Raw genomic sequence first — 24,751 nt, forward strand, 5'->3', positions numbered from 1 at the left:
GGTCGAATGTCGAAGGGACTGATAACCTGCGCGAGTTCAAGATCCCGCAAGTGTACATGCAGTGCCCCTGCCCGCAGGGGTATTCGAAGAGAGAAGGTCGTTCCTGTTGCGGTGGTGTGGAGGTGTCTATGTTGTTGTCGGGGGCAGCAGGTTGTGAGAAAGTGAACGTGGGATTGTTGTGATGGCCGTAAGGTCTCTGGTGGGAAACGTCGAAACAGAGGTGTTTTACAAGCTTCAAATTGGGAAATTACGAGCTTGAACGCGGCAAACACCCCGGACAAACGAACCCACATTCACACAAGAGGGGCGGTGCTTTCAGAATGATATGCTGTTCAATACATTTGTGACGAAACATCCATCCAGCGATGCAATGATATTAATGTACACAGTACATGACCATGCAAAGTATACAAAGTATATGACTTTTGCTACTCTCAGTTAGTAGCCTTCCTAGCACCCTCCAACGCATTGATCGCTTTCGCACAACTCTCAACGCCTTCGCACAAGACTCTAATGCCTCCAACATCCACGTCCTCGCTGCTTTCTATCGACTGTCTGAAATCCTCCATACGTTTCCGTATTGTCCACAATGTCTTGGATAACTGGATAGAGATGTGCTCGTCGTCGCATCGTGCAGATGGGGCCGTTTCCGTTTCCGTCTTTCGTCCCTTGCTTTCTGTGACATCCTGTGGAGTTGCATCGTCCAAACGAGAGATCTTGGGAGGCGGCAAAGTTGATACGCTCGCAGCGGGCTTGGTGATGGCGGGGATTTCCGAGCCAGCACCGCAAACTACGCAGACGTTCTTTTTCTGATGGTTCCTCATCAATGGGACCCCGCCGTCACAATCTTCGCACACCACGTCGAGCAGGGTCCAGCCTGCCAGCAGCTTCTGACCGAGCAACTTGCTTGCACGGTCAGATCTCTCCCTGCGAGCGGTCGTCGGTGGTGCCCTTTCGGCGTCCTTCTCAGCTAGAAGAGGCTCCAATTCCCTCGTCTCCTCCGCGGTCAACCGATATTGAGCTGGGTGGGAGAGACCACCATCCGACTGCCCAACAACCACCGGTGCCGTTGGCGCGACACCCACGGAGCTGGCGGGCGGATATGGGTGTTTGGGATCATTGCACAGCACGCAGAGACTGCGAGTGCGATCTCGCGTTCGCATCAAGGGTAGGTTGCATCCGGAGGACGGGCATGGGCTGTCTGTCATGACCCAGCCTTGCAGCAGATAGGTGCCCATGAGTGAGACTCCTTTGTCTTGGCGGACTTCGTCTTCCGTCTTATTTGTTGTCATTTCCGAAGGTGTTGCTGTCGTTCTAGGGAAGAAGGACAGTGAGTCATCGATACCTTCGATAATAGTCAAATACATATGCTCTCACCAGTAGAGACGTTGTAGCTCAGCAAGAGGTTCTGCTGCAGACGTGAGCAACTAATATTTAGCGCAGATGGTGTAGTATGAACGTCTGAACGTCGGGTAATTGAAGACTCGGTGTCAACGGGGTGTCAACAAGATGGCGAAAGAGCCGTCGCGTTGCGAACCCGCTGTCTGAGCCTTGCCTTGAAAACACACGCGTTTCTCTCAAAGCTGCTTTCCGCGTAGGAATTTCCCTATAAGGCTCAGCGTCGCTCAGAGGCCCTCCTGGACCGAGAACGTTCATCCTTACGTACCAGAATGTGCATTGGGTTTGCAGATACACATGAATACAATTAATACATACAATGCAACAGACGGATATATACAATCAAATGACATGGGCAGAATAGCCATATTGCTCTACGATGTGAGACTCGAGCAAATCCAAAAAAAAAAGACCGGGATCCTATAGTGTACGGTCTGCGTCGCGGATGCATATGCACCTGCCAGCTCTTGATGGTGCTGCGTGCACATCTCTGACTAATAGCCATCCCCTTAATGTACACTCTGCGCCGCTGACGCAGATATGCCTGGCAGCACCTGCATGCACATCCTGACCAGTAGCCATCCCCTTAATGTACGCTCTGCGTGGCGGTTCCAGATGCACCCGACGGCACCCCATACAGCTGCGTATACATCCTAACCAGCGAATTGTACCCCCTCACATCCCCACATCTCAATAAATTCGCCGCATCACAGTTCAGCGGACTATCCGCTTCCGGACTCTACAAATCAAACCAATCAATATCATCATCCGCATATCAAAAATCGAAACACCTTCTCCCCACTCACCATCAACAGCGCCCCAATAGCAATACAAGCCGAATGCAGCGTCCACGCGGGACTCCACGTCGTCTTCAACAGATCCAGACATATCTCGCCCGTTTTGAAATGTACGTTCGGGTGGCAGACTTTGCCGAGGAACCGGATGGTGGGGGGTTGCATTGGATACGTGCGGGGTACGGTAATCTCCAAATCGAATTTGCCGCCTGTTGGAAAACACACCTGTTTAGCTTTTGGAGAAACACCGAGCGTAGACCCGTTGTGCATGGGAATAGAAACGCATACCTTCGTAAGGCGTCCCCTCCTGCCCGAGAATGACGGCCTTCCACCGCTGCAGGTCGTCGTCAGATGTTGGCGCGAGGTCGGCGACTTGGGAGTCTGTTTGTCCGGTGCGGTACTCTTTTAGCTCTCTGAGGAGGCGTCGCGACATTGGGTCCATGGCTCTGTAGTTGAACAGATGGGAGAGTGGAATCGGTTGCGAGTGCGTTGTTGGGTACGGGTGCAACCCAAACAAGGGGAATGAACGCCGTTGGTACGGTTTCTGAAGAGAGCGGCGGGGGGCAGGGCGGGGGGTTTAAGGTGGACGACAAGAGTCAGACAAGAGTTGAGCTTCCCCTCCAAACGGGGACTGACAATTCGGCCCTGAATTCGAACGACTCCCCGAGACGCACCACACTTCACAGCAACCATAACATACGTTACCATGCCCACAGCCGTAGACAAGTGGACCTTCACTTTGGCAGATGCCAGGTATGTACGACGGCTTGGTCCGCCGTGTCCCCGTTTCCCAATTTCCCTTCAACTAACGGCGACTCCCCAGGCCAAGCAGGAATGTCAAGCTGGATCCCCCAGGATTCGCAGAGGTCCAGGACGCATCTCGCCCTTCGGTATGCAATAGTGGTCCCGGGAGGAGTTGGACAGAGTTGCATTTGAGTTGAAAAAGCCCTGACGTTGGCCTCCATAACGTCGATTCACAGAAAAAGACTCAAAGCGCAGAAGATCAATCAGCGAGAGATACCGAGCTTGCAAACCTGAAGATGAAGGTCCGTTAGGAGCTGTCCACGACTCAAAGTGTCAGAGAAGTGCACAGGGACACTCATTCCTACCGTCTCCCGCACACAGAAAGCCTGGGAAACAGCCATCGCAGTCGGAAAGTCCATACCCATGAACGCGTTCATGCTGTACATGTCCGGCAACTCGATCCAGATCTTCAGCGTCATGGTCACCGTTATGATGCTCATCAACGCCATCAAGGCTATACTGAACACCAACACTGGTACGATCTATTTGAACTTATTTTCCTAATGTCAAACCACCCACTGATGTGTTTCCGGCCTTCTTTAGTCTTCGAACGCTTCTCATCCCGACCCCCCGGCACAGCCCCCACAGGAATCAGCGCGCTGTTGAGTCTACCAAGCGACCCGTTAGTCTACCCAAAACTGGTGTATGTGCTCATGCAGTGCGGGTGTCTGGCGTTGGGGGTCTGGAAGTGTGGCGCGATGGGGTTGTTGCCCACGACGACGTCGGATTGGTTGGCGTTCATGGAGCCGAAGAAGGTAAGGCTGTGGGAGGTTGGAGTGATTGGGGTTCTGATGTTCTGATCATTGTATGTTTTCAGGCTTTGGAGCATGCGTTTGGAGGCGTCACTTGGTCGGCGATATGAGAGATTGGTGCGGCTGGGTTCTCTAGATAGACCCTGGATGGCTTAGTGGGCAGCATGGTTCAGCTATGCATAGAGCGTAGCATTCTTTCGTCGAATACATCTCGTGCGAGTGAAGACAATGGAGGTTTCCCGCATTCCCTGGAGCATTCTGTTCGGTTATCCTGGCTTCTTCGATGGCCCGCGCGAGCTGACCGTGAGGCATGGAAAGTGCTGCCGATCGATTGCTTGGAAAGAGCGGCATCCGCCCAGTACGCAGAGTACGACCCATGAACGAGCCCGAAAGGGACCGAAGGGAACCAGCAGGAGATGAGGGGTAGAGGGGATAGACGGACTGGGAAGTGGCGTAGACGGCGTAGAACCCTTCCTGTCAGTCTACCCCATCATTGATCGAATATTCTACATAACTGATCCTGAATGTCGAGGAGAAAGGGCCTACTGGAATCACTTAACAAAGCCGAACGCAGTATTTGTCCCCTGGAAGCGTGCCCTCCCAAGTCCAGAACCCATAACCTGGACAAGGGAGAAGAGAAACGAATAGATTATATATGCCTGATTAATACAGTATTATGTACAAACCGCGGGTGCCACCAGAGGGCCGAGAACACCTTCTACTTTACACTCTACCAATACGCCGCGATACCCTCCCCACTACCCAAACAACTTCTCACTCAACCTCTTCCCCTCGCTCCTCTCCTCCTCCCTCTCCTCCCCCTCCCCCAACAACTCCGGAAACATCTCCTCCACAAACGCCGCAAACTCCGTCTGCGCGTGCCTCAATCTACTCGCCACGGATGCCGAATCGCGTTTCGGTAAATTCGCCTCTCTCTTCTTCTTATCGCTATCATGCACCAGAAACGCGTCAGCGGCATGCATCGCCCGCGTGTAATTCTCATGTGTGGGCTCGTAACCCGCGGCTTTCATGTCGAGGAGGGTGGAGATTGCGTCCGACGCGGACCCGCCGCGCATATGCAGGGTGAGGAGGTATCCATACCCCTCCCTATTCAGCGGGCGTCGGTACGGGGCCGGTCGTTTCTCCGTCGCGTCAGCCGGGTCCGGCTCCCCACGACCCGCGATCATATCCGCCCACGCCTTGGCAGAGTTCCGTCCGCTCTGTTCGAGAACCGCGCGGAGCATCACTGTGACCGTTTGCGCTGTGAGGATGATGGGGTGGTCGGGGTTGCGGGAGGCGGCTTCGAGGGACATGTAGATGTGGATGCAGCGGAGAAAGTCGCGGCGGCGACGGGCGGATTCGAGGGCTGCGCGGTAGGTTTTCTCGCGGACGGGGCGGTTGAATAGGGTGAGCTCGGCGTAGAGGGTGAGGATGACGTGGGTGAGTTCCTGTTCGCGGTCGATGATGGCCTCTGCGTCGCGGATGGACACGTGGTCGGCCTCGGGGAAGTCTAGGGTGTCGAGCTCGCGGCCCATGGTGATGACCTGGAGTTCGAGCTCGTCGCGTATAGCCTCGAAGCGGCCGGTGAAGGGGCGGGATGCGTATGTTTTGTTCTGCCGCGCGTGGGTGATGATGGTCGCTGCGTCGGTGTAGCTGCGGAGACGGAGGGCGCAATCCAGGAGGGCTTCGTAGAGCTCGAAGGAGGCCGTGAGGGATTTGGTCGCGTCCTCGTCGTCTGTGCGGTGAATCATGTCGCGGAATACGTCCATGGCGTTGGCCAGATCCCGAGCGGCGCAGAAGCCTTCGATCACGATCGCGTAAGTGGCATGGTTGGCGACGGTGTGCGGCTCCTGGGCGCGGAGGAGGTCCCAGTACTCGCGGAGGATATCTGGGCGGAACTTCTTGGCCGCGCATTGGAGGATGAGGTTGTAGCATTGCACTGTGGGCCAGATCTCGGCCACCGTGCGCATTTCTGTGAAGACCCGGATCGCTTCGTCGATGTCGCCGGCTTCACTGTGGGCGTTGATGATGAATTGGTAGGAGGCGTAGACATGGGTTCGTTGGCGATCGACGTTGCTTTCGCGGAGGGTCTTGAGGACCCTTTCGGCTTCTGCTAACCGTCCCGCTTTGCAAAACGCTCCGATGAGTGTCGTGTAGGTGACGGCGTCGGGATCGACTCGCCGGCGTGTCATGTCCTTTGTCAGCGCCGCTGCATCATCCAGCTCCCCTTGCTTTGTCAATGCGTGAATGACGTTGTTGTAAAGAAACGCATCGAGTTTCACGCCCGAGTCCGCCACTTTCGTATACAGATCGCAGATTTTGCCCCATTGCTGCTTGCGTCGGTATCCGTTCATAATGATAGCGTAATCGTACCGATCGGGCCGTAGATTCCGCGATTCCATCTCCATCAATAATTTCTCAGCGCGCTCCATGTCGTCGTGAGTGGCGTGAATCTTGATCAACAACGCTAACGTTCTGTGGTCAGGCTCGTATGCCAGATCCAGCATCTCGCTATAGTACCGATCAGCCGTTTCTGGCTTTGACTTGCAGCATGCGATGAGTTCATTGAACGTAGCGACGTTCGGCGCTATGCCTTCCTGCAGCATCCGATTGAAGAAGGCGACAGCGGCATCGAGATTGCCAGTGTTTGCATACATCCGGAGAAACGTGTTGTAAGTGTCCATGTTTGGCTCCAGCTTGTTTTGTTGCAGCCTCATCAGGATCCCGCGAGCAGCGGCCATGTCTCCTATCGCAGCATAGGCACTGAGGTATAGGTTGTAGTCTTCGGTGGTGGGTTCTATTGCCTGTTGGGTCATTGTGGCGAGGATCTGATCTGCGTACTCAAATTTGGGAGCCGGGCCATCTTGCGAGGTCTTTAACAGGATCGCGAGTAGCGCCCGGAAATGCCAGGCTTTTAGATCGCCGCGAGCGTCGGCATCTAGTAGGATATCATGTAGTTTCAACCAGGCGGTAATACAGTTTTTTGTCTGCAGCGCTGTTTCGAGCCCAGGGAAATCGGGCGGGAGCACCTTTCGGGTTTGGTTGACAGCTTCTTCAAAGGGGTCTCTCTTTCCGGGATCTGTCGGGGCATCTCCGTCTTTCCTCCATCTCCGCTCGCGATCTCGCCTACGTCTTCCCCGTCCACTACTCGAGTCGCTCAGTCGCGACACGGGACGCCCGTCTTGTCCCTCGTTGTTTTCTTTCGGGTATACGTGGCGCGGAATGGCGGCTCGAGCTGACGGACAGCTCGTTGACGACAGGACTCTGAAGTGGCTGGGAATGATAGGCACTACTCTACGGTGTGCTTCACCTCCTAATCGAAGCGCTAGAGAACTCCGGGAACATGAGCGACACCGGGCTGCGATGGTGGACATTTTCTTCGACGGTAATCGCAAACGGCTTCGGAATGGGAAGTGAAAGTTGTAAGAGCACCCAAGAAGCCTACAGCGTCACTCAGGCTCGGTCAATGGCAGAGTTATAGCTGTAAGGTCCCCAGGGGTATGCTAGTGAGGCTGGGACGATGACCAGGTTTGACATTACCTGTCCCAGTTTGGAAGTCTCGGAAATGTTCGCCAACACACGCGCTGACATAAGCCGGCCTGCACAAGCCACGCCGCAAGCCACATGGGAGACGAGGCCCTCCCCAGACACAGAAACAACCTTGAAGGTACTCTTCCCACGGACTCATGCAAGTTCAGAACTGGACAGGTAGGATTACAGGTTCGACCGTGAGACATTTCGAGGGTCGACTAACCCCCTCCGATTGGCACTATCAGAAAGGACCCTGCGTGTTCTGGATGGGACGTCGGGCGTTGAGAGCCTTTACCGCAAGCCTTCTGTTGGTTCGAAGCAGGCGCCCGGGAAGTATCGCTTCTCATGGTCCATTTTCACTGCACCCGTGGTTGGTTGAGCACGCCGCGAGGAACCTGGCAAGGAACTCGCGAACTTGTCGTTTCGGACTACTACGCCGGCGGGTTGTGTCTGCTGGCGGTGAGACTGCGGCGAGGTCAATGGAAGCACAATAGCACATGGAGGAGGAGGAATCAGAGCCCAACTGATGGCACGGGGGTTGGTCGACAAAGAATCCCGGGTCCTGTCCTTTCCTGGCTGATTGACGCGCAAGCCACCTTACGCGTCTGTGATTGGCTCCGACCGTAATTTGCTGATTGGTCAACGCCGATTTTAACAGCAGCATCAAATTTTCTGTCAATTGTTTTTCGTTAAACATGGAAAGAAAGGAAACCCGAACGGGAAACATTGGACAAGGATCTTGCTCGCTGAAGGAGTCGATCGAGGCCAACCAACCATCGCTTTGCCCAAGTACTTGCATGTTCTACATTCTTGAAACGAGCAAAGTTGCCGCCATGTCTATCTTGTCTGTGCCGTGGGTGGGGGCTGGCATCGCATCGCAGCTGCTTGATGCCTCTTGCAGCCACACTGGTATGTCTGACGTCGGGGAAAATCCTATAAAGCTGGGCATGGCCCGACCGGACCCTCTTCTCATCTCAGCTCATCCGCACATCATATCAAGTCCCTCCTCGTTCCCTCCAACCTCCACACAACTCCAAACAAGATGTTCGCCCGCAACACAATCGCCGTCCTGGCCTTAGCCGCCACCGTCACCGCGCACGGCTTCGTCACCAGCCCGACCCCCCGCACCACGGGCCCTGCATACTCCGCGGCTTGCGGCCAAGCCATCTTCAACACCCAAAACTCCGACCACGGCGGCAACGTCCAAGACCTCCTCCAGAAACGCGGCGAGGGCTTCGACGCGTCCAAATGCAACCTCTGGCTCTGCAAAGGCTATCAATTCGACGACAACCTCGCCTCCATCCAACAATTCACCCCCGGTCAGGTCCTCCCCATCAAGGTCAACATTGTCGCCCCGCACACAGGAACGGCCAACGTCTCGGTCGTCGACCTCGCCTCCAACTCCGTCATTGGATCCGAACTCATCTTCTTCAACGACTACGCGTCCGTCCACCACCCCGCGGTCGCGCACGACTCGAACTTCGAGGTCACCATCCCGGACCTCGCGGGCAAATGCACGAAGCCGGGTCAGTGCGCGCTGCAATGGTACTGGGACTCCCGCGAGGTCAACCAGACCTACGAGAGCTGCATCGACTTTGTCATGGCCGGTGGTTCTACCCCCGCTCCAAAGCCGTCTTCCTCCCCTGCGGCCCCCGCACCCTCTTCCTCCCCTGCCGCCCCCTCCCCCGCCCCCGCAACCACCCAGCCTGCTGCTACCCCTACCGCCTCCCCCATCGACACCTACGAGCCCGAGTACCCCGCGACCTCCGCGGCCCCCATCTCCACACAGGAGCCCACCCCAACGGCCGCGCCCGCACCCAAGTGCCGCAAGAGGATGTAAGGTCTCTTTATCCACCTCTTACACGGCCAATATACATAGACTATAGAATATACATAGAGCGACACCCCCCTTGGGGAGATGTAGATAGAGATGCGAATATAGAATGCACTGATGTTGAAATGAGAATTTTGTTCGAGTCATTTGCGAACTTCCTGCGTTCGGCTTGCTGATACCTGAGAACGTCTTGGTGCACAATTTGAATGTAGGTTGTGCAACGACTTCAGATCGAACGATGCACGGGTACGGCTGATGCCGATGCTATTTTGCTTTGGAAGATTGTTGTAGAAACAGTGGGAGATTCGCATAAGTGATTGTAGAAACAGTGGGAGAAACGCAGATACGAGGTGGTGGTCCACGAGCCGCGGGGCAGACAAGACGACGCCATGAGTCAATGAGAGCAATCGTGGGGACTTCTGAACGTCTACTTGTCAAAGTCTATGCTAAGTGGGTATGCTCTCCGAGTACCTAATCCAAAAAAAAAAATCCAGAATTGGTTTTTCCAATACATTGTTCACCGTACAGGCTCTAAACTGCTCCAAATGTGCTGCTTAATCCAACGCCCCCGGCGGCAACTTCGCCCTCGTATTCTCCACCATGACATCGGCCTTCATCACAACCTTCTCCCCAGCCACAACCTCCCTCCCACAGTGCATGACATTATAGTCAAACACCACAGCTCTCCCCGCCTTCGGCTTGACATCCAGAACAAGCGGCGGCGTATGCTCGGCATCGACAAACCGGGTCTCGCCGCCCTCAGCGACTTCGGTTAAGTACACCAATAAAGTGTACTGGCTCACATTGTGCGGGTCGTCCGGGTCGATGAATGGGGAGTCGTAGTGGCAGCGGAACTTGCCACCGGGGCCGTACTTGCTGAACCGGAGACGAGGGTTTAGGCTTCCTCGTCTGCCGAACCGGCGTAATGAGTGGTCGGGGAGGAACGATTGTATGCGGGGCCAGAGGAGTTGGGCGACGCTTTCCCATCTGATTGTTACGGCGACGTCGTTGCGCAGGGATGCGTCGTCGATGAACTCGCCGTGTTTGTTGTGCGGTTGGCCGAATCTCTGCGCGCTGGCTTCTGCTAGGAGTTGCGCGATTTCGGCGGTTGTTAGGAGGTCGTCGAGGACGAGAAAGGTTCCTCGCTTTCCTTGGGTTGCGGTGTCAGTGTTTTCATGGGATATCGCGACAAAGTCGGAGTCTTGCAGCCCGAGTAACCGGCCGCGGTACTCCATGTTCAGCCGGACGAGGTTGCCGGGGATCGTTCCATCGGGTAGAGGGCCCGGGAAGTTGCGGGATTCAGGCGTCCACTCAGGCTCTTGCCATGGTGTTGTTGGAATGAACTCGGGAGGCGTTCGCGAAGGCGGGGTGTTGCGAGACGGCAGGGTGGTGTGGGATATGGGCGACATGGGTTGCGGCGAGCGAGCGAGAGATGAATAGTTAATTACGGCAGGAATGAAGAGACTACTGATTGTCTTGAAGTAGGAAAGGAAAGTCTCGCGCACGAAATCTGAGGTGAACAAAAACGCACAGGCTGAGACTGCTAAACATACAAACAAACAATGGGTTGTGATGAGGTCGGGCATTTTGAAGTCCAGGTTGATTCTGATGACCCAAGACAAGAGTAGTCACCAGCAGAGCGTTGGAACACCGGTGTTTGCCCACCTACGCAGCTCCTGGAGGCTGTACGCAACCAAAGTCGAGAGTGAGGGCAGGGACTTGTAGTCCAGCCACTGGGGGACCGTGCTGAGGCTACGGAGCTGCTGTGAACTTCTGGTTATGGAATGGCGAACGAGGCTCTCTGTTTGTTGCTGCTGGCCAAACGGTAACTTGCCCGATGCCGAAGCTGCAAACGTCCCAAACAAACAACGCGTCCCACCGATTCGGGAACGCGATAGAAATGTCCGAAAACATCACCGTCCCCTCCAAGACTTGCGAAAACATTAAACCAAAGATTCCCGGCCAGTCTTCTGCTTCTACAACTTCTCGCTTGTGCCAAAGAAGTTGGTCAATCTTCGTGAATCCCGCCTACGATCACCGACCTGCAACTGCAAATGGTTCACGCTGACACTGTCACCTGCTATGGGACTTTCAAATTCCGGGGATTCCATATAAGCGTCTCCAAGGTTCTGTCTGTTGTGGGGATGATCCATCAACTCCGACTTGCTCCCTCACGCGTCACTTCCTCATCACCCGTCTAGCCCGTCTCGCCCTGTTCCTCACCCCTCAGCCCGACGTGATCCCGAGGACCCGCACCAACAGAGGAAGTATCCTGTGGTCGTTGACCACGCCTCAGACTACTCGAACTCCGCAACGTCACTCACTACCTGCCCATCAGCAGCAGAGTTGATCGCATCGAGGTCTGGGGGGCAGTTCTCTCTGCTTGAAGCCGAGAAGGGGAAATCTCCCCGGCCACGGAGATGATGGATCGATACGACGAGCGGCGACTTGCGTCAACTACGCCCGTACGACTGCCTTCCGCCATCGATATCCGCCTTCCTCTCCCTCACACCGATTGAGGTTTGCTGCGAAATCTTCCACGACTGTTTGCGGCACCTGTTTCTCTGTTTGCTTGAAATCAGCAACATCGTGCGTCAAACCGAACTCGAGGGGAAGACCAAACTTGTCGTATCTCCTTTCATAAACAAGAATGGCACCACAGGGAACGCCGTGGGATGCGTCTCTACGGGCATTGCGGAGCGAATATAAGCTAGACTACTCCGCGCACACACTACGTATACACTTGGGAAATTTCGTGAAGACTGCAGCCGGACGGCTGACACAAATATCAACGTGGGCGCTGTCGGGACTATCGTGAGCAGCATCCGCCCTCCGTGACGGGCCCCCATCTACATCTCGTCAAAGGGGACGCTTTCCTCTCCTACATGAGTTACGGCGGTGTCTCGGTGCATCTCTGCATAGAACTGGCTCGAACGCCAAACGCTCAGATATCAGCCTCCGATATGTATGTCCTGCGTTCTGGCGTGATTGATCCGGACGAAGCTGCTGCCGAGACACGATGTTGGTGAAACTTGGGCGTGCCGACCTCTCTGACATTTCCTGTGTGTATGTGTTTTTCTCCGGGGACCCGCGGTATCAATGACATCCGCCCAATAGGTAGGAAGGTGCTGATGCAATGGGTCGGCAAGCATGGTGAGATCGACTTAGCCACCGAAAGAGCAGAACGCGCAGACGCTATCGGCCTCTTCAAAACCCTGCGACGTGAACTAAGAAAGATTCACCTCGTCGGATATGGAAAGTGTCGGAGCTTCGCAACGGAAACGAACTTCTTTTATGCTAGGCTCATGCTAAGCTCTCGCGGTTCGCGGACGACGAGTTCGCCGTACACATGAGTCAGAGCGCGGCCGTTTTGAAATCTTTGTGCCTTATCCTTTGGGCAGCCCAAGTCCGCGGCTGCCGGGGCTGATACCGAACCAGAGGAAATTTCTGACGGGGAGTCTGCATCCGGCGATGATGGGGAGGAAGAGACCAATGAGGCTGTCGAGCATCGGTGTCGGGGGGGCAATTGCGGTCTGTCGTTCAGAGTGGTTGAAGATCTGGCTTTGCATGCATGCCTACAAACAACGCAACTGCATCCAGCCAGCGTGGCGCGGCGATCGCCACCAACAACGTTGGTCCTTTTGCGGGCGCCCGCATCACGGAGCTTCGGGTGGTGGTCCATGAGACCATAGACGGCTACATCCACAACAGGACTGCAATCTCCACGAAGATGTTGACGAAACACCTTGGGGTGGTAAGATCCTGGCTGATTGTTGATGAGAGAGTTGATGATGTTACTGATGTTGAAATCGATAGCTGTTGCCAGGAGCTCCGCGTCCTCAGAGCCGCCGCCGGATCCTCCTCCTCCTCCTCCGCCACCGCCAGCTCCGCCTCCTCGTCCTCGTCGGCCTCGTCCTCCTCAGCCGCTGGTCCCTCCGCCTCCGCCAGACCCTCGGCCTACTCGGCCTCGTCTTCTTGAAAGTCCAACGGAGGGTCCAAGTACTCCGATGCAGCGTTGTCCACCGACGCCCAAGCTGCCAATCGCGACGGCCGCGCCGCCAAGAGGGACCTCACCAAGCGTCAGGTCCTCCGCGCGGCGGAGAAGGCGCGGAAGGTCGCCAAAAAGGACCTGGAACGCCGGGACCGCAAGCGTTCCACCAAAAGGGTTGCATGGGCGCCTGTCATCGCGGTCTATGCTCCTCCTCCTCCTTTCACCCCACACCCCACCACCACCATCCCGCCGACCTCTACACCCGCCACCCAACTCCCCATCACCACCGACCCGACCCCCCCACACCTGCAACCCCGGCAACAACAGTACGCCGCCGCGGATGCACCAGCCGCGGCCGTGCTGGATGACCGGGTGGCGTTTTTTGCGGGTGCTGGCGTTTGGGTCAGTTTAAATCTACCGTTCAGATCCTCTTCGAATCACATGGATTTCTTCTAACTGCATCTGTTACCTCTCATTTCCCATAACTAGGTGCCGGGGCCGCTGACCTTGGCCGAAGCGGGTCCGTGTCCTGGCGCGCCAACCACCAGGCGCTAAACGTGAGTACTACGGTGGTGAATTACTGAGATCTTTACGCGTATGTCACCGGCTAACATCTCTCTCCTATACCAATGTACTAGGGGTCCGGGCAGTGGTGTTGTCTTTTCGTTCTTTGTTTTTTGGAGTCCGATGCCGGCCTCCCCACCGACGCCCAGATCGCCAATCGCGACGGCGGCGTCGCAAAGCGGGAGGTTACAAAGCGGCAGGTCCTCCGAGCTGCGGAGAGGGCCCGGAAGGCCATGAAGAAGGAGCGGGACCTCGAAAACCCGCAACCGCGAGCTCGAGGGGCCACTCCGACAAGACGAGTACTCCGACGCCGGCCTCCCCACCGACGTCCAGATCACCAATCGGGCGTTGTCTAGACCTGTGTCTAATCGCTGATATCACTAGGTCACCCCGGCCCCGTTTCGCTTCGCCACCGCGCCGTCGGGTGGTACGCTTGGAGGATTTGAGGGAGGGGGTGGAGGAGCCTCGAAGTCGGGGGGCCACGCGCGGCAGTTCCCGGTCGCAATCCCCACCACCAGCAACCAGCCCCGGACTCCAAGACTTCGGCCCTTGGCCAGAGTCGCCAACAAGTCGGAGAAGACCGAAAGGCGCGACGCTCCGCAGCCATCCCGACCCAGCGCAGGAGAGAGGGAGCAAAGTAAATGTCGTGCGATGCTGTAGTTTATGAGGCGCAGTCGGAGTGAGAGTTCTCATGCATTGCGGCGGTCCATCAGGCGTGAGGAGAGGGGAGGAAGGAGCCGGTCCCGGGAAAGACGGAATGCTGAGAGCAGTCGTCGTTCGTTGAGATGAGTTAACGACCTAGTAGGTAGGTGGGTGGGTGTGGTTGGGCGTGGGTGGGGGAGTGGTTGGGGGTTGGGGAGGTGGTGGAGGTGTGTTGCGAAGGAAGATGGAGGACGGGAGGGTTTTCAATCTCGAGATCAACGCTGGAGAAACAACTTTGGCCAAGTGTGGCTTTCTTTTATGTGTGGCAACTTGGCAAAAAGAACGCGTAGCAAACCAAGACCTTCCCTGATCTCTGATAGGGGCCAAAGCGGATGAAGCGGATCCCGCCAATTTGACATCCGAGTGCTGAGTCGCATTGGCATTGTTATCCTAGACCGTGACCTTTGCCAAAGCCCCGTCCCAGCTGGCACCTTCGAGCAAGCATGAACGTCTCATTCATCAATCCGTCGCGAATCAATCCGTCGCGAATCAATCCGTCGCGATGACCACCATGGGAGGATTACAGTAGGTGGCCAGATATCTGGGTACCACGCGACGAGGACACATCATCCCGAGCATAGCCACCAGCAGAAGTCGCCGGCCTGCCTGCACACCTGAAGAAGTACGCAAATTGACGGCAGCTGGTCGTTGACTTTTGGGTTGCACACGGAGGCTTGGCGAGCCCGTCGTACCCAGATATCTGGCCACCTAGTGTAACAGAGCATGCAGCCGGAACGCAAGAATGAACGTCAAGGCAAATCAAGGCGGAACATGGAATGAGTGAAGATATGTACGAGTAGGGATATATGCCGTGAAATATACGAGTAGGGAATCGCCTGAAAGTTTGAAAGCTTCCGAAACAAACGCACTTGCGCACTTGATTGAGGGAACCATGGTGTGTATTGATACGCGTCCCGTCAATTGACAGCTTACGCGTCTGACGTAAGCCAGAGTCCTCCGCAGTAAACAGACCCTGAACAGGGATATAAACCCTTGCCTTGCTTTTCAATCGTTTCTATGCCTCCCGCTCACTTGAGCTCAACATATTATTGCACACTGCGACGTAAGTGCAATTTCGATACACTGGGCTGCCGTCCTGATGCTTAACGGTATCCGGTAAACGCTTCAGTGCTATCGACGCTCGCTCGCTGTTGCAACACTCGATCCACGATCTCGAGATGAGAAATTCGCAGCGGTGAACTTCAAACATGACGGCAAGAAAAAGGACGATAGCTAGGGAAGTACCTCATAACCTGCTTCACATGCCAAAAGGTGTGCGTCTTCGTTCGCATAAATTAAATCAGCGGGTTCCAGGGATACCGTCGCCGAGGAAACAGTTCTTTTCTGCCCTCAAGCACTTCCTTGTTGCGGGAAGTAGAACAACGCAGGCTCCACGACCCGGTTACCTTAGCTATGACCGACTCTGGGTAGGCTTGTGGAGGCCTTCCTTTGTTGCGGGAAGTACAAAAACGCAGGCCTATGCCCCGGTTCCCTATGCTATGACCGACTCTGGGGAGGCGCATAGTGGCAGTCCCTCCGCTTGCGGGACGTTAAATAAGGCACGCTCTTTGCCCCGGTTACCTATGCTATGACCGACTCTGGGTAGGCGCTTAGGGCTTGAGGGAAAGAGGGAACTGTTTACGGTGTTGCGCTGATGAGAGTCATGGTGAGTTTTCTCACGTCTCATTGCAATGATCACTGGGCCACGTACTGAACCCCTTCTCTCTCCCCTTTTGCGAGCGATATGTCTCGGTAGCGCGGCGCCTCATGTGGCGACACCACATGGGGCTAATCGACGCCAGCGGTTAGCGGGGAGCCTACTCCCGTCAGGTGTGTATGGGATAATCATATCTAATTGGCTCTCGAAGCTCATCTTACTTGTTGACAGTATGAAACCGCAAAGGCAAAGAAGATCCTGGGCGACACAACGCCAGCGGTTAAAAAGGAAGTGAAACGACGTCAGGTGTGTGTAAGCAGCGAAGTATTCAGATCGGTATTGGCAGCTCATCTCAATTGTTGGGCAGCATCTAACCGCGAAGGCAAAGAAGATCTGGGCAACAACTTCGGCACTTCGGCACATCGACAGACGACAGACAACAGACGACATTCGTGGATCGACAAGCGGTCAGCGGGAGACCCATCTCCATCAGGTATATGTCAATGGAAGTCTTTCCTTCCCGGCACGTTCACATCTGACAAGCCAAAACTTTTGTTGACAGCACACAACCGCAAACCGGAAAGGGGAGATATATGAGCGCAATGTTATGCGTTAGACGGGCTGATGACCCTTATTTGTACATGCGCCGTAATAAATGATACAATAATACACTTTGCTATGTAAATTCACTGCGGGTACGGAGGGCTGTCGGCGCTTGTATATATCGTCACTCTCAGATTGGAAACTCGTTAAATCCTCTTTCGAACCATTGCCAAACGATGTTGGGTTTTTGCGGCCACAGCACTGTGGAGCTGTTTTCGCAGTACAACACCGGGTCCGGTGTCGTCGTACTTCACAAGCTTTTCCCAGAATTATAGAGGAAGCTCAGAACACCTCGGCGGTAAATTGATGAGCACGAGACACAAGCTGCGGGGCAAAAGGTCTGGAGGCGGACCTAGCGGACCGTGGTGCATTCTTGTAGGTCCAAGACAGCCGTTCGTGCAGGATAGCCCGTTTTCAAGGTGCTGCTGGAAATTTGGTGATTCTCTTGACTTGCTTGACCGTGGAGGTTCCTGGAAATGACAAACGCGAAAGAGTGTGTTCTGACTTGCACTTTCCCACCACTGCAACCCCAGACCGACACTGATTACCGACCTCCGTATCAGATACACGAGCACTGAACGAGCGCCTACGTATCCGCCTCAGCCTTCGTCAGTCCAGCGCAATCCAATTCATTACCTCCTTCACCGTCCCAACGCCCCCTCAAGTTCAACAATGTCAGACCCACAATTATCCCAAGCAGACCTCGCCCGCATCGTGCAAGAGAACCGAGCAGCCGCAAAACAACGGATAGAGCAGTCCCGGCCCGCACTTGACCGGGCTCCTGATCAACCCGTCGGCAGTGGCGGTGGAGCGGGGGCCGAGAATGGGGCGAATGCGAGTGCGAATGCCGACGCGAGCAAGCCATCGGCGTTTCAGCGGAAGAAAAGGGCTATTGATTTGACTTACTGTGGGTAAATGCCCCCCATGTTTTCTCCGAGATGGGGATGGGTTGTTGATTGGAACGGGATTTGATTTTGAATTCGGCGCAGGCGAATACAACCTCTCCACGATGAAGGACACCAAAGGCGGGTTCCTATACGAGGAGCAGAGCCTGCCGGACAGCAAGAAGCAGAAACATGAAGACAAACAGGTCACATATGATCCACGTAAGAGATATCGCCTCCCCTGCTTACCAGCGCCGTCCGCCCTTCGTGCTGAAACCCATCATCACATCAAAGCAATCGACCTAATAATGTCAAACAACCCACAATGCGAAACCTGCAACTCCATCGACATCGACCCGCACTACCTGCAACATTTCAAAGTCTGCGTGTGTCGGTCGTGTAAGGACAAACATCCCGAGAAGTATAGCCTGCTCACCAAAACGGAGGCTAGGGAGGATTACCTCCTCACCGACAGTATGTACACCCCATCCACATCTCCCCTTTCCACCCAATCTCACCTTGTCATTTTTTGACTTAGGCGAACTCCGGGACACAACAGCCCTCCCCAACTGGGAACGCCCCAACCCGCACAAATCGACCTACAGCAAGATGCTGCTGTACCTGCGGCAGCAAGTCGAGGCGTTCGCTTGGAAGAAGTGGGGGTCCCCTGAGGAGTTGGATGCGGAGTATCAGAGGCGGGAGGATGAGAAGAAGGGGAGGAAGGAGAAGAAGTTTAAGGCGAAGATGAGTGGTGGGTACACCATCGTGGTTTCGCGGAGTGGGAGGAGGAGGGATGCGTGATGTTGACACGTTTTTGGATGCGCAGAACTCCGCAGGAAAACACGGACGAGCACCTGGACGCGTAAAGTTGACGACGAGCATGCGCATGAGTTTGGGGAGAGCGTGCATGATCCGGCCAAAGACGAGTGCGTTTTATGATGTTCCTGCATCCCACTGCGATCTCGCACTACTGACCCGTTTTCTGTTTCACAAGGTATACGCAGATATGCAGGACATGCGGATTCGTATCGACGTATGAGGCGTTTTGAGCGCAGGGCATTCCTTGGGACAGGGAGTCGGCTTACGGGCTGAACAACGAGGGATGACGCCGGAGCGTACTGCGGGTCTCCTCGCCACGTCGGTCGGTACGAACAGATCTTGTGTAATGCACACGTTCACGGACGCATTAGGACGTCCCGGCCGCAGGACGACGCACCTACCCTTATTTTCATTTTTGGATAGCTACGACACCAGTGCAGTGTCAGCATAAACACGCACACAGACATAGCGCACGGGCAAATCGACCCACCCGCCATGCACATGCAGGCTTTGAAAACAGACTATTACACTAGCTCTATCTAGCGCCTATATCTAGACGCCCTCGCCGGCCCTGGGCCTACCTACGCCGTCCCCGCCTCCCCTCCTACACCTCCCATACCCATCGTCGTGGGCCTCACAACAGGCGTAGAAAGCGGCAAATAAAACCGTTTGTCCAACCCGGCCAACAACCGGTCCCTATCGTTGAACGGCGGTTTGAGGTGGCCTTTGAAGTGGGCGCGGACTATGCTGTGGAAGAGTGTGTAGCGGTCTTCCGTCGTAGATGTCGTATCATCGCCACGTGGTATGGTACCCGAAGCTGGTGGAGACATTTCAGAAACGATCCAGGTGAACCACCGCTGCCCCGCGGCGACATGCGTGATCTCGTCCTCGTGGATGATCTTCAGTTTCTCGGCGGACGCTGTATCCCCCGCGCGTTCGAATTTGGTGATGGTGGACGGGTTCACGTCTAGGCCTCGTGCTTCGTGTATCTGAAATCATCATGAATCACAATAACATCAGTGGCGAGAGTCCCACATACATACGGGGGAGGTGTGGCATTTGATACGCACCATGTGAACAATAGCCAACCTCGCCAACAGACTCTCCTTCGTATCCACCGCCGAGTCCCACAACCCATCATGCACGGGCAAGGTCCCATACGCCGTCCCCAATTCCCTCAACCGCGTGTCCAGGAACCCGAAATGCTTCGCCTCCTCACTGGCGACTCTCACAAAGTCCGTGAAGAACTCTTTCGGGAGTGGTTTACCGGTGGGTGTCTTGTGGGAGTGGAACCGCGCGATGATGTCCCACGCCAGGTCGATGGCCCATTGCTCGACGTTGCCGAGGGCGTGGAGGATGAGGATGCGGGAGGTGAGGGTGCCGCCTTTGCCGGGCTTTTTGGCGCGGGAGGGGAGGATGGTTGTGAGGGTGGAGGGGCGGGTGGGGCGCGGGGGTGGGGTGCCTGTGCCGATCTGATTGGGGGGGGGGGGGGGGGGGAAGGTTGGTTGGGGTTGTTTTAGAGGATTTGGGGAGGGGGATGAGTTACCTCGGTTATTTGACCGCTGTTCCAGAGATCGGCGGCGAGGTGGGTTAGCCGGACTTTTTCGGCGGGGTCGGAGGTGTGGAGGATGAGGATGGCCCAGTCTACTAGTGTCACGGGGGAGTGGGTTGGGGGTGGGGAGAGGGTTTCTTTTGCTGTTTCTGGGGTTGCGGTGCATATTGGGCGGCGGGCTCGTTTGGGGACTTTTTAATGTCGAGCAATGAGTCTCACAATGAAACGAATATCAACAGAGATCCCGGCTACCCCTCACACACACCTTCAAATAACTTGACGCCCACGGGCTCATCCCCCTCCGGCAGCTCCAGGTACAGTTGACCGTCCTCCAACACGACGGGCAAGGTTAACGCCGGGTGTTGTTCGCATTGCGGACTTGTGCCGGTGACCAGCGAGAAGCGGTAAGAGTGCCATGGACAGACAATGACGGGGTCGTCGGAGCCGAGGTCTTCGATGTCACCGAGGTGGAGTGGGCCGCCCGAATGCGGGCTGCGTTGTGTTTGCGTTTTGAATAAAGAGAAAGCAGTCAAATAACGGTCATGACTGTGGAGCGAGCCTAGGTTTTCGCAAGGTTTACCTGCATTAAGGGACCCGTTCGCTCCCTTCCCTCCCTCCCTCCTCCAGGAACTCACCAAGTAGCTTCGACACAGCGATACTGCGACTCGTCCCCCGAACCACCCACCAAGACAAAGTCGACGGACTCTCCTGAGCTGCGACAGACGGTGACGAGGGCCCGTTTGGCGCCGTGTATTTCGTCTTTCGTGCAGAGGCGGGCCCGGGTGGGCATGATGGCAGCGTTGTTGACTGTTGAGGACGGAGTAATACTGTACGTTGGCTTGTCTTCCCTGTAGTGTACTGTATTAGCCGATGGGTAGCGGGAAGAGCAGCGAGGGGATTGCAGGAGGAAGCCACGCGTGAGAGAGGTCCTTCTTGTCCTCGCCGACTTGCAACCCCCTCGCAAACACCCCTCCCCCCCACTGCCTATCCCTCGTATATACATACAGTACATACAGACAGAGGGTCCTCCGGCGACATGGCAGACCTCCACTTCTTCGAAAATATCTCAAACTCCCTCGAGCAGGAGGCGGAGTTGAGAGAGGTTCGTGCCCTTGTTCGCCCCCTGTCACACCTGTTGGAACACCCCCAAAACCTCACAGCTTGTCTCACCCTTGAAACTTATCGTTCATTCCAGAACATACGCAAAGCAGCAAAAGAGCTCGAACGAACATGTCGCGCCGTAGGTATGTCACGTCACAACCTTTTTCCCTGCCTCGGTGTCAAACGGTGCGAGATGGGCGTCTGACTTTGGGTATGTTCTGCCTATGCAGCGGCTCTTTTGAACCAAGTCCACTCGGCCACGACGCAGCCTGGTATGTTCGGAGGATCAAAGTGGGATGATAGGCGGGGACTGACTGATGTGCTAAAACAAAGGGTCTTCGTGATGTGCAGTGATTGCGTCTCAGACACAGGCTGTAACGGCGCGTTTTGACGAGATTAGGAGCGGGATCCAGAAGATTGCGGAGCCGATCCCGGCGCAACAGTATTACAGGTTGATTCATGCATGTCATAGAGGCTCTGATACCACCGAAACAATGATTCATCGAGATATTTGCAGATACAATGGCATGTGGAACTACACCCTCCAGCAAGGTACGCGCGCGCCACTTATTCATTACGCCTCCCCAAAGCTCATCAATCCCCTCGAATGCCATCCACCACCCCAGCCGTCTTTCTGGCAGCCTACACGACCTACCTCGAAACTGAGCGCCTGATCACCATCGAAGAAGTGGAACGAGCCCTGGGAATCAGAGTCAACCTCCGGGGCGATATAGACGAGTTTCATGTCGGGATTGAGGATTTCCTGCATGGGATTGTGTCGTTGACGGGGGAGTTGGCCAGGTTGGCTGTTAATTGGTACGGGTGGGGAAGGGAGAAAGGCGGTTGGTGATGGTGTTGTGGGGCGATCGGATTGTATTCTGATGCACATCTCGACGGTCGTAGCGTGACGCACGGCGACTTTGCAAAGCCTCTCCGGTAAGCATGCGAGTGGGCGTATTCACCGTCTGTCGACACACAACCTCCTTCTCACGCGTTATGCCTCCATCAGAATCTCAAAGTTCGTCGGCGACCTCTACTCCGGCTTCCAACTCCTCAACCTCAAAAACGACACGCTGCGCAAACGGTTCGATTCGATCAAGTACGATATCAAGAAGATCGAGGAGGTAACGTCACGCCCCCGTGAGCTAGTGGATGCATGGCATCGTTCGGTTTCTGATCTTGCGACGCGTTCAATACAGGTTGTTTACGATATCTCGCTGAGGGGTTTGGCGGAAAAGAAGGAGGAGACTGCTTGAGGAGTGGTAAAGAGATGAAGAGGGGTCGTATCGGGGGGGATGCCCGCTGGCCGTATGTGCTTTTTCCCTGGGCATTTGGAGGTGCGAGCGGGGATATGTAGGGTGTTTTGAATCGGCGTATGGAGTTAATGTAGGGCATGTAGAGGAGTGTAGCGTAGCGCAGAGGAAGGGACGGAGACTGGGGAGCCTTCCGATACTGGAGTGTAGCTTTTTTGATATGTGATTTCATCCTCTGTGAAGTCTCAAGACCCCTGGGGGGTGCATGTCCGTCGTGCACTCCGGGAGGGAGGCTGCGTGAGTCCGTCGTCTTGATTATTACGCGTTGGGAGTTCTACCTCGCTCGTTTCTCGTTCTTTGCAAAAGGCACTTCCCAAGATCCCACTTGCAGACAAGAGACAACAACCACCACCGCCAGTCAAGGGTCCCACCATGGCATCAACCTCCCGACGGACACCCAAACCAGCCGCAGCAGTCTACGTCCCCCGCCACCGCCGCACCGACCCCTCCACCTCCCAAAGCGCAGACGAAATCCCAAAAGACCAGGTCTGGCATCCCATCCCCGCATCGTACATTCCCCATCACGCCTCATCTCTAACTTCGCCTGTATATCCACCCAGCCCCCATCACAATCCCACCCGTCAGAAAGCATCCACAGCACCCACACATCCCGCTCATCCTCCCCAACCCCGTCAACCCCGTCCCGTACCCGCAAAGGCCGCGGGCAATTCAAATCACCCATCACCGTCCCCGCCGCCGATACCACAGCAACACGGAAAAAGGAACCGCCACCACGTGTCTACCCACCCTCGTCATCGACCTCACAGAGGGAATGTAACGGGAAAGGGAGCAGAGGGGGAAGTGGGCGGGTGTCGCCTGCGGCGAGTGATGGACGGGGGGGCGCGGCGGGGATGTCGAGTAGTGCGAGGGCGGAGGGGGCTGTTGCGCGGAAGGCGAGTGTGGGGGAGGTGGAGGATGTGGGGAGGGAGTTGGGGAGGCTGGGGTTGGATCCCCATGGGGGCACGGAGGGAGGGGAAGGGAAGCGGGATGAGCAGGAGGATTGGGAGAGGTTGGATACGGATGAGGAGGAGGATCAGACACCTGCTGCTGAGGTCGCGGCGGCGGCGTCGAGACGAGTGGGGGATTGGGTTGAAGATGGTACGGGGTTTCACATCGCTGCGCGCAACCTTTTTTTGGTTGTTCACGCCAGAGCCCCATTAACCGGCGGAACTTAACCCCCCCCCCCCCCCCCCCCCCCCCCCCGTTATTTCGGACCCCCAGCATCAACAACAACCCTCGACATCCACTCCTTCCCACCCGCCTTCCGCACGCACGACCTCGAGCTGATCTTTGAAGACTTCACACACACGCGCGGCGGGTTCCGCATCAAATGGGTCGACGATACCCGGGCACTGGTTGTGTTCAGACATCCGGACACCGCGCGGGCGGCGTATGCCAAGGCGCTGGGGAATCCTTTTATACGGGTACGCGTGTGTGGAATCCATCGCTCTCCTCCTGTCGGACTAGCGAGAGACGTCTTACAATGCGAAACTATCTGATGTCGTAGGTGAAACCACATACAGGCGAGATCCCGGATGACGGATACCGTAAGCTCAACTCTCTTCCTACCCCTGGGCTCAATCCCCGTCCCTCGCAACCCAACCGCCCTGCTCATCGTTCTCCCCCCCATAACATATTAGGAACCCCGCGGTCCCCGGCCCCCGTCAAATCCGGTACGAGGCACAACATCCCACACCCTCTTGTTCCTCTCCCGCCCCGGGGCATCCACGGGCCGTAAAACTAATACCTTCCACCCTTCGGTACATTTGTAGACATGGTGGCCCGTCGCCTGGTGGCAGGCGCGCTCGGCATGCGGTCGGCGAAGAAGACGGCGGAGGAGGTGGAGCGGGATCGGGAGAAGTTGCAGAAGGCTCGAGGTATGTGTGTGTGTTTGTGTGTTTGACCGGGGAGGGGAGCGTGAAAACCCGCGCGGACGTGGGGATCCCCACCCATCGTTTTTGCTGATTCATTCCGGGGGGCGTCCTTTTTAAGACAAAATCGCATTGGAAAAGAAACAACGCGAAGAAAGGGAACGACGGCTGGCGGCCGCGTGGGACGGGTGAAATGGCTGTCTGTCTCCTCGCCGTCGGCTGCTGCTTACAAAAACCCGAACATTCACCACACCCCCCCACACACAACACACCCTCCACCCGATACCAGCCCGCTTTTGCTCAGCTTTTTCCTCACCGCACGGCAAAAGAGGGGGATACAATACCCCACCCACCGCATTAGATACATAGCCCTATCCTGCGCAACACCCATACCCCCCAATCCCGCCACGAACATGGTCGCACACCCAGAACGTAGTCTCTCAAAGCACATTGCGCGTTCGGTAGACAGAAATTAGGGGGTCGAAACACAGAAAACAAAAGTGGGCACGGCCCTTGATCGTCGGGGGCGAGCTTTTCAGCTCGTTCTGAATAATATACCATTAACCCCCGCCCGCGCTACG

General features: G+C 55.8%; 11 protein-coding genes across 11 annotated transcripts; 6 read left to right on the forward strand and 5 right to left on the reverse strand.

Moving 5' to 3' along the window:
- Positions 1–343: 343 nt before the first annotated feature.
- EV422DRAFT_398285 (uncharacterized protein) lies at positions 344–1,543 on the reverse strand. The gene is made up of 2 exons (XM_053066922.1): positions 1,378–1,543; positions 344–1,314 (listed from the first exon to the last, which is right to left on the reverse strand). The coding sequence occupies exon 2, from the start codon at positions 1,290–1,292 to the stop codon at positions 435–437; it is 858 nt and encodes a 285-aa protein (XP_052926746.1). The 5' UTR covers positions 1,293–1,314; positions 1,378–1,543; the 3' UTR covers positions 344–434.
- Positions 1,544–1,904: 361 nt separating this feature from the next.
- Positions 1,905–2,780, reverse strand: EV422DRAFT_398334 (ubiquitin-conjugating enzyme/RWD-like protein). Its single transcript, XM_053066924.1, has 3 exons — positions 2,481–2,780; positions 2,205–2,401; positions 1,905–2,137 (listed from the first exon to the last, which is right to left on the reverse strand). Exons 1-3 carry the CDS (start codon positions 2,632–2,634, stop codon positions 1,985–1,987), a joined length of 504 nt encoding a protein of 167 aa, XP_052926747.1. The 5' UTR covers positions 2,635–2,780; the 3' UTR covers positions 1,905–1,984.
- Positions 2,781–2,898: 118 nt separating this feature from the next.
- On the forward strand, positions 2,899–3,858 carry EV422DRAFT_566132 (uncharacterized protein; the record flags this gene model as incomplete). The annotated part of the gene is made up of 6 exons (XM_053072393.1): positions 2,899–2,945; positions 3,016–3,082; positions 3,173–3,238; positions 3,318–3,471; positions 3,540–3,751; positions 3,814–3,858. The coding sequence occupies 6 exons, from the start codon at positions 2,899–2,901 to the stop codon at positions 3,856–3,858; spliced, it is 591 nt and encodes a 196-aa protein (XP_052926748.1).
- Positions 3,859–4,012: 154 nt separating this feature from the next.
- EV422DRAFT_398291 (uncharacterized protein) lies at positions 4,013–7,289 on the reverse strand. Its single transcript, XM_053066923.1, has one exon. The coding sequence runs from the start codon at positions 7,120–7,122 to the stop codon at positions 4,507–4,509; it is 2,616 nt and encodes an 871-aa protein (XP_052926749.1). The 5' UTR covers positions 7,123–7,289; the 3' UTR covers positions 4,013–4,506.
- Positions 7,290–8,321: 1,032 nt separating this feature from the next.
- Positions 8,322–9,119, forward strand: EV422DRAFT_550348 (uncharacterized protein; the record flags this gene model as incomplete). The annotated part of the gene is made up of 2 exons (XM_053071761.1): positions 8,322–8,876; positions 8,910–9,119. The coding sequence occupies 2 exons, from the start codon at positions 8,322–8,324 to the stop codon at positions 9,117–9,119; spliced, it is 765 nt and encodes a 254-aa protein (XP_052926750.1).
- Positions 9,120–9,667: 548 nt separating this feature from the next.
- Positions 9,668–10,348, reverse strand: EV422DRAFT_494841 (uncharacterized protein; the record flags this gene model as incomplete). The annotated part of the gene is made up of 1 exon (XM_053067773.1): positions 9,668–10,348. The coding sequence occupies one exon, from the start codon at positions 10,346–10,348 to the stop codon at positions 9,668–9,670; it is 681 nt and encodes a 226-aa protein (XP_052926751.1).
- Positions 10,349–12,482: 2,134 nt separating this feature from the next.
- On the forward strand, positions 12,483–15,607 carry EV422DRAFT_613546 (uncharacterized protein; the record flags this gene model as incomplete). The annotated part of the gene is made up of 11 exons (XM_053073912.1): positions 12,483–12,867; positions 12,930–13,112; positions 13,177–13,510; positions 13,594–13,661; positions 13,743–13,967; positions 14,053–14,305; positions 14,382–14,443; positions 14,478–14,537; positions 14,765–14,895; positions 15,199–15,265; positions 15,500–15,607. Exons 1-11 carry the CDS (start codon positions 12,685–12,687, stop codon positions 15,605–15,607), a joined length of 1,674 nt encoding a protein of 557 aa, XP_052926752.1. The 5' UTR covers positions 12,483–12,684.
- A 1,599-nt stretch (positions 15,608–17,206) lies between these two features.
- Positions 17,207–18,739, forward strand: EV422DRAFT_398533 (XPA protein C-terminus-domain-containing protein). Its single transcript, XM_053066925.1, has 6 exons — positions 17,207–17,537; positions 17,620–17,736; positions 17,809–17,988; positions 18,053–18,265; positions 18,341–18,440; positions 18,509–18,739. The coding sequence occupies exons 1-6, from the start codon at positions 17,303–17,305 to the stop codon at positions 18,561–18,563; spliced, it is 900 nt and encodes a 299-aa protein (XP_052926753.1). The 5' UTR covers positions 17,207–17,302; the 3' UTR covers positions 18,564–18,739.
- A 175-nt stretch (positions 18,740–18,914) lies between these two features.
- On the reverse strand, positions 18,915–20,675 carry EV422DRAFT_618935 (uncharacterized protein; the record flags this gene model as incomplete). The annotated part of the gene is made up of 5 exons (XM_053074051.1): positions 18,915–19,322; positions 19,404–19,805; positions 19,880–20,076; positions 20,151–20,377; positions 20,521–20,675. 5 exons carry the CDS (start codon positions 20,673–20,675, stop codon positions 18,915–18,917), a joined length of 1,389 nt encoding a protein of 462 aa, XP_052926754.1.
- An 840-nt stretch (positions 20,676–21,515) lies between these two features.
- On the forward strand, positions 21,516–22,498 carry EV422DRAFT_524013 (Translin). The gene is made up of 4 exons (XM_053069961.1): positions 21,516–21,802; positions 21,890–21,922; positions 21,996–22,110; positions 22,186–22,498. The coding sequence occupies exons 1-4, from the start codon at positions 21,594–21,596 to the stop codon at positions 22,240–22,242; spliced, it is 414 nt and encodes a 137-aa protein (XP_052926755.1). The 5' UTR covers positions 21,516–21,593; the 3' UTR covers positions 22,243–22,498.
- On the forward strand, positions 22,402–24,362 carry EV422DRAFT_613562 (uncharacterized protein; the record flags this gene model as incomplete). Its single annotated transcript, XM_053073913.1, has 7 exons — positions 22,402–22,785; positions 22,860–23,397; positions 23,521–23,723; positions 23,807–23,846; positions 23,940–23,972; positions 24,072–24,176; positions 24,292–24,362. Exons 1-7 carry the CDS (start codon positions 22,672–22,674, stop codon positions 24,360–24,362), a joined length of 1,104 nt encoding a protein of 367 aa, XP_052926756.1. The 5' UTR covers positions 22,402–22,671.
- Between the last annotated feature and the right edge of the window lie 389 nt (positions 24,363–24,751).

This window comes from Fimicolochytrium jonesii, assembly GCF_025526975.1.
Source record: "Fimicolochytrium jonesii strain JEL569 chromosome Unknown EV422scaffold_7, whole genome shotgun sequence".
Classification (NCBI taxonomy): Eukaryota; Fungi; Chytridiomycota; class Chytridiomycetes; order Spizellomycetales; family Powellomycetaceae; genus Fimicolochytrium; species Fimicolochytrium jonesii.

Bases quoted from the DNA above. Each gene is read 5' to 3' on its own strand.
- EV422DRAFT_398285 (XM_053066922.1), bottom strand. From the start codon at position 1,292: ATGACAACAAATAAGACGGAAGACGAAGTCCGCCAAGACAAAGGAGTC.
- EV422DRAFT_398334 (XM_053066924.1), bottom strand. From the start codon at position 2,634: ATGGACCCAATGTCGCGACGCCTCCTCAGAGAGCTAAAAGAGTACCGC. The intron at 2,402-2,480 runs GTATGCGTTTCT...GTTTTCCAACAG, and splicing joins GGAGGGGACGCCTTACGAAG to GCGGCAAATTCGATTTGGAG. The intron at 2,138-2,204 runs GTGAGTGGGGAG...TTTGATTTGTAG, and splicing joins CTATTGGGGCGCTGTTGATG to AGTCCGGAAGCGGATAGTCC.
- EV422DRAFT_398291 (XM_053066923.1), bottom strand. From the start codon at position 7,122: ATGTCCACCATCGCAGCCCGGTGTCGCTCATGTTCCCGGAGTTCTCTA.
- EV422DRAFT_398533 (XM_053066925.1), top strand. From the start codon at position 17,303: ATGTCAGACCCACAATTATCCCAAGCAGACCTCGCCCGCATCGTGCAA. The intron at 17,538-17,619 runs GTGGGTAAATGC...AATTCGGCGCAG, and splicing joins GGCTATTGATTTGACTTACT to GCGAATACAACCTCTCCACG. The intron at 17,737-17,808 runs GTAAGAGATATC...ATCACATCAAAG, and splicing joins ACAGGTCACATATGATCCAC to CAATCGACCTAATAATGTCA.
- EV422DRAFT_524013 (XM_053069961.1), top strand. From the start codon at position 21,594: ATGCCATCCACCACCCCAGCCGTCTTTCTGGCAGCCTACACGACCTAC. The intron at 21,803-21,889 runs GTACGGGTGGGG...CGACGGTCGTAG, and splicing joins GCCAGGTTGGCTGTTAATTG to CGTGACGCACGGCGACTTTG. The intron at 21,923-21,995 runs GTAAGCATGCGA...TGCCTCCATCAG, and splicing joins GACTTTGCAAAGCCTCTCCG to AATCTCAAAGTTCGTCGGCG.